The sequence below is a fragment of the Sinocyclocheilus anshuiensis genome, unplaced genomic scaffold (assembly GCF_001515605.1).
Source record: "Sinocyclocheilus anshuiensis isolate Anshui unplaced genomic scaffold, SAMN03320099.WGS_v1.1 scaffold891, whole genome shotgun sequence".
NCBI classification, from domain to species: Eukaryota; Metazoa; Chordata; class Actinopteri; order Cypriniformes; family Cyprinidae; genus Sinocyclocheilus; species Sinocyclocheilus anshuiensis.
The window spans coordinates 989,713-995,405 of record NW_015546076.1 but is presented as its reverse complement, the minus strand read 5'-3'; the positions used below and the strand labels follow the sequence as shown (position 1 = coordinate 995,405).

The window sequence follows — 5,693 nt, the reverse complement described above, 5'->3', positions numbered from 1 at the left end:
GTGTCTCTCATCTTCCTCTTGACAATACCCCATAGATTCTCTATAAGGTTCAGGTCAGGCGAGTTTGCTGGCCATTCAAGCACAGTCATTCTATCTCAGCGAAGTAGATGGAGTTGATAGCGGATCTGCTGCACGTTCTGCTATGGCCCTGTATGTATGGCCCATCCGTAAACCTTATATCATCTACCTCCCCAGCTTCCCGCTGATCCAGCTCCAGTTATGATCTAAAGTGATTTTTTTTTGCTGCCCCCTTCCCCTCTGGCTCATTCAAACAAAAAGCTATTTAATCACCCTTCACTCTCTATTAGATCATACAGTCTCAAACCCCGAGCTCTGAATAGTGTATGCCCCTCTGCTCACAAGCCTGGAAAAATATTTGCCTGGCTAAGTTAGAATGGTTCTGAGTGAAGCCTCCATGTCAACTGGCCACATCCCTTGCAAACTCTTGTGCCAGGAGGGATTCTGCCCCCCGTGCCCTGAACGGGACACGGCCAGATACTATCTGCTCCCTCCTGGCTGCTATCAGAGGAGAACTCAGGCAGAAAGATAATATTATGCTCTAAAATGGACGGGACTGTAGGAATCAGCAAGACTGGTGATCCGCTGTAATTCAGACGTGATAAATGAACCCTCTAGGCCAAGAGCATCACCGCTGTCAGGTGTCCTGGAATGGGGCTGGAAACAATTGCAGATGTTTTATTCCATAAGTTTGTGATTAAAATGTATACACTATAGGCATAGTTGCATTAAGGAACACTGGGTGAATGTTCCTCAAGCAAGAAGTCTGATTAATTTTAGATAACTGGTTCACTCATTCAAACACCAAACTCACCCAGTCATAAAAAAAGAAAAAAAAGTTATTTTTTGTTGTGAAATAAATAGTTAAATACTTAAGTTTAAAAATACTTCTGTATATAGTGTTATTGATTATACTATTTAAAATAGGGCATATGGCATAAGGCCTCAGCAAACTTGTAAGAGTGCTACAAGATGACCTAAACTTATATTAAAAATAATGATAAAAAACTGAATTAAAAGCACAAAAAAAATCAAATATGTAAACTGAAATCATATTTCCCCCTCAATAACTATTATGAAATAACATACCTAATCAGAGTCTTGAATCTTCTGGAATCAAAAAGAAAAATAAATCATTCAGTTTTGTTTAATAAAAAAAGTTCGGAAACAAGCAGGATTGTTATAATTGCAGCAGAAATACAAGAGAAAATGTCTTAAAAAGGTAATTCAGCACAAGATGGGGTTTTAATAAAAGTTGGCTTTCTATGCAGTAGAAACATGTTTTTTAAAGGGGTCATATAGGATGCCCATTTTCCACAAGTTGATATGATTCTTTAGGGTTTAGCCGCATTCATCGTGAAACTTGCTAATTAGCATATTATTAGGAAAGGCGATTTGCAAAGATTCATTACAAAACATTATACTCACTTCTTCTGTAGATGAGGCTGGATCATGAATGCGAACATAGACGCATTTATGTAGATCGGGGGCGCATTCCCTTCAGAAACAATGTAATCCACTGCGTCTTCAGCGGCTCAGATGTCGGGAGTAAATGACGACTGCTATGTTCATTATTACATCCAACAACAGAACACCTCAATCGCTTAGGAGTCATTCTTGTCTACATCTGCTCTGGCGGTGAAACAATGGAAGACTGATGACAGCTTACTCAGGGTGGGTCTAAGGTAAGACACCAGTCCAGTCTGTGCTGAAACACTACGGTCAATCAAACTATCGTGGGAGGGGCCTGTCTGTGTGACGTCACACTGAGATCGGCTCGATTTGAGAAAGGGGCAAATATTTAACAAGATAAAAAAAAAACACTGGGTGGATTTTTATCATTATAGGGTGGTTGTGTACACGTACTGCCAACACACATTTCAGTTCAAACAACTTGTAAAAGTGCATGTAGCATCCTATGACCCCTTTAAATGTGCTTCACAACCAGGGAAATCTGTGAAAAAGGGCTATGTCCAAAAAAGGCAGGAAAACTTCAACACCCACAATGCACTGGGCTTGATCAGACTGTCCATGAGTGGGGATACAAAAATGCGCAAGTATCTGTAGTTTTCATAAAATCATCATCTGGTGGACTTTTGCTGACAAATAAATAATAAATGGGGAAATCTTGGTGCAGGTAATATGGAAAAATAATACACATTGTTCATTAACTTATACTGCCAACAATGTAATAATACAAAGCTGATGAAAATCTGTGAACTTAAAAAAGGTTAAAAAGGTCCATTGTCTTATGTCAGCAGTGTAACTATGTATGAAGCATTTCAAACCATAAAATTATGCAGAACAATGGTAAATGTGACCACACCTTTAGCAAAAATGTGGTTTCTTGGATTACTGTGTTGGACAATGAGTTGCCTTCAAATCAAAACGTTTGAAAACCACTCAAGAGATCATCATTGTGATTGTACCAGATAAGTTTCAGAAGTATATTCAAAGTAGCTTCAATATAAACTGTACATACAAATGCTAATACACTACTTATGCTAAATACTATTCATACACTAACAGTGCACACTGTAGTGTATAATGCAGCACAGTGCACAGTCATGTATTTCTACATTATAGCACAAACTATATCATGCATAGATGACTTCTATGTATTCTTTATTCAACATAGTTATATTTATATATTATGTGTACATATTCATCACTACTTGTATCTAAGAATGCAGTGGCAAGATGGGGGGGAAGTTCAAATGTTAGTGGTTAGACAAAACTGAGTCACAATTTGCAGTCTTGACTGTGGCTTAACTTATCTAGATAAGAAGTAGCTTGTAGCTTTACCAAGCTACATTTACATACATAGTAGCTTTCCCAACACTGGCCTTGACTATTTGAGTAATTTCTGCCAGTAATAGGTTTTTCTAATTCCACCCCAAATCAACTGCCAATATGATCATCCTGCTCAGCACAAACTGGGACTGTAGCCATTCAGGGATAAATGGGTTGTCAATGCATAACCATGTCCTTGTATTATTATTATTTTTTTTTTTGTATTAAAACAGATATAATGTATGAAGTAAAATGTATATCTCTGTAACTGCACTATTTCTTTCTTGAGTTTTTTTTTTTTTTACCATTTCAAATCACTTCACCAGTTCACCTTCTAGTGTGGTGTGGAAATTATTTTTTAAAAGTACAAATGTCAACGCTCAATTCATATTAGCACATAAAAGCAAAGTAAGTATAAGCATCCAGTAATATAATCACACATGTCTTGTGGAGCGCTTTCAGAGTATGCATTTATTTGTCATTTGAACTGTTTGGAAACAGAGCGTAAATGTGGAAGTCCTTCAAAGATTTCTTATCCTGTTGCGCCCTCTATGACTAGCGACTAGTCGACGTCAAGCTTAAAGCGTCATGGCAGAGCATTGAAGTCGACTAGTCGATTAGTCGGTGCAACCCCTACTTTCTACTAAATTTAATTCAGTGTGTTACTCACCTTTTCTTTGTAATTATTTGTGAAATTTAAAAGCAATTTCAGAGTGAAAATTGTCTCACCATTTTTTTCACTGTAACAAAATGTCATTAACAATTCTATTAACACATTCTATCCCTGGAATAAAAATATAACACAAATAAAAAAAACAAACAAAAACAGCTAGTCGTTAATTATGTGACTATTGTGATGCTAATAAAATTCCATCTAAAAAAGGGAACAAATCTGCAGTATATGCTCTTGCTAAATTATGGGGATCTAAGTAATTTCCCTTTCAAAATGTCAGAAAAACGAAACAATAGTCTGACATCATGATTTCAGTAAATATCCCTGGAGACAGTGTGGTGGAACAATATGTTCTGACTTTAAACTGACGTGGTTATACTATATGACTTTCACACACACACACACACACACACACACACACACACACACACACACACACACACACACACACACATTCACTCCCTCATTTCGAAATAATGCAACAATATAAGATGCAATTCACACTGTGAATCAAGCACTAATCATAACCTACATGTTTTTGCTTTTATGGAGCTGGTTATTGAAGTGTGTCATCTTCACAAAGAGGACACATCCAGTCAGCATGGTTTACTGGAGACGCCCTTTTTTCATCCTAACCAGCAACCACCCACCCCCCTCCATCTGAAAGGGAGGGGTGAAGATGGAGGAGGGGAGGGTAATAAGAGCTGGGCTGAACCATGTCTAACTCCTAAAAAAAAAAAAAACAAGGGAGGGGGAAGACGAGGAGCGAAGAGAAACATAAGGGCAGAGGAAAAATACCTTATAACTGCCTCGAGAGAGGTACAAAAACAGGGAGAATGAGAAACAGGAGTCATACGAGTCACAGAAGACGCTGTCGAGATTCAAGAAGGGGAACGGCAGACCATTCAAAAGCTCTTTTCTCCCCTGTGAAAACAGGATTACCTCATGCTTCTCATCATAGAAACACATGCTGCCTCTGATCAGGATTTTCAACGTTGAGTCTGTGGGAATACCCATTTAATCAGGGTTTACAGTGCAAGTTTTAAGGCTGTCCAAAGGACGACCTGCCAAACAACATTCGCATGGACTGCGATCTGTTCTCCATTATCATCTCCCATCAGACTAGACTGGCAGCTACGTGGACACTGGGATCTGTGTGCGGGTCTCTGATGTGCACACCCTTTGGACCGGCGCTGTGCCGTCTGCTATGTTGATGACACTCTGCTGCTTCCTCGAACCCTTCGGGTTGGGCTAGATCAGAATGAGAGGTTAAAAGGGCAAATAGCATCATGGGAGCCAAACAAATGAAATGGTATGAAATTCCACAGCTCCCTCTCTCGTTTTTTTCTTTCCTGTGTCCATCTTCTATTCCATTCCATTTTCTTCATTTGACTGCAATATTGTGTTATTGTATGTGGTTGTATGAATATTAAAACCTGTAATGAGTGAGACTGGATGGGTCAGCAGTGTTCTCTACCTGTGAATGTATGTCTCAATTGTGCCCATAAGATTAATGTGTGGGTGTTGCCTGCTATTGTGAAATCACCTAGCAACCGGGAATCACTGGCTTCAATATGGTCAGTGTCATCTGCATGCTAGATGCTCAGATTTATGAATCCACTATTTGGTCCATTGATGTGTTGACAGTTATATGGGATTCAAAAAGCTTCAAAAAACTAAGTAGCAATGTGTTATACACACTCTAAAAAACACTGGGATAAAAACAACCCAATTTGGGTTGTTATTAACCCAAGGGCTGGGTAAATATAGGACAGAACCCATCTTGGGTTAAATTTACCCAGCAATTTAGGTTGTTTATTTAACCCAGCATAATGGGTTGATTTAACCCAGCTAATGGGTTTATTCATTTTTACTATATTACTAGCTTATTTTTTACTTCATACATTAAATAATGTTTACAGATTAACTTAAATCCTCTAAACTTTTCTAAAATACTCCAACCACTGGTTTGCATTATAACTTCCTTTATTTTCCTTTATTCATCATTTACAGCATTGTTTATATCGTTTTTAATAGGCTATACATATTGCCTATATTTAAACTCGTTTAACAAACATTAGAAGAAAAATTCAACATTAAACAGAAGTAATTCACGTGTGATCGACCAGTCTCTGTTATTCTGTTTCCACCGTAACGGCGCTGGTTCTCGTGCCCGAGCTGGAGTCGTGTTCGGCGGGGAACTGCTAAC

General features: G+C 38.4%; 1 protein-coding gene across 1 annotated transcript in view; it reads left to right on the top strand.

Moving 5' to 3' along the window:
• Positions 1 to 4,194: 4,194 nt before the first annotated feature.
• Positions 4,195 to 5,693, top strand: part of LOC107699911 (dixin-A-like) — a 13,920-nt gene continuing 12,421 nt past the window's right edge. The window contains exon 1 of the mRNA XM_016501356.1: positions 4,195 to 4,796. Within this exon, the coding sequence (XP_016356842.1) occupies positions 4,774 to 4,796 (23 nt within the window). The 5' untranslated portion in view covers positions 4,195 to 4,773. The remainder of the gene's footprint in view (positions 4,797 to 5,693) is intronic.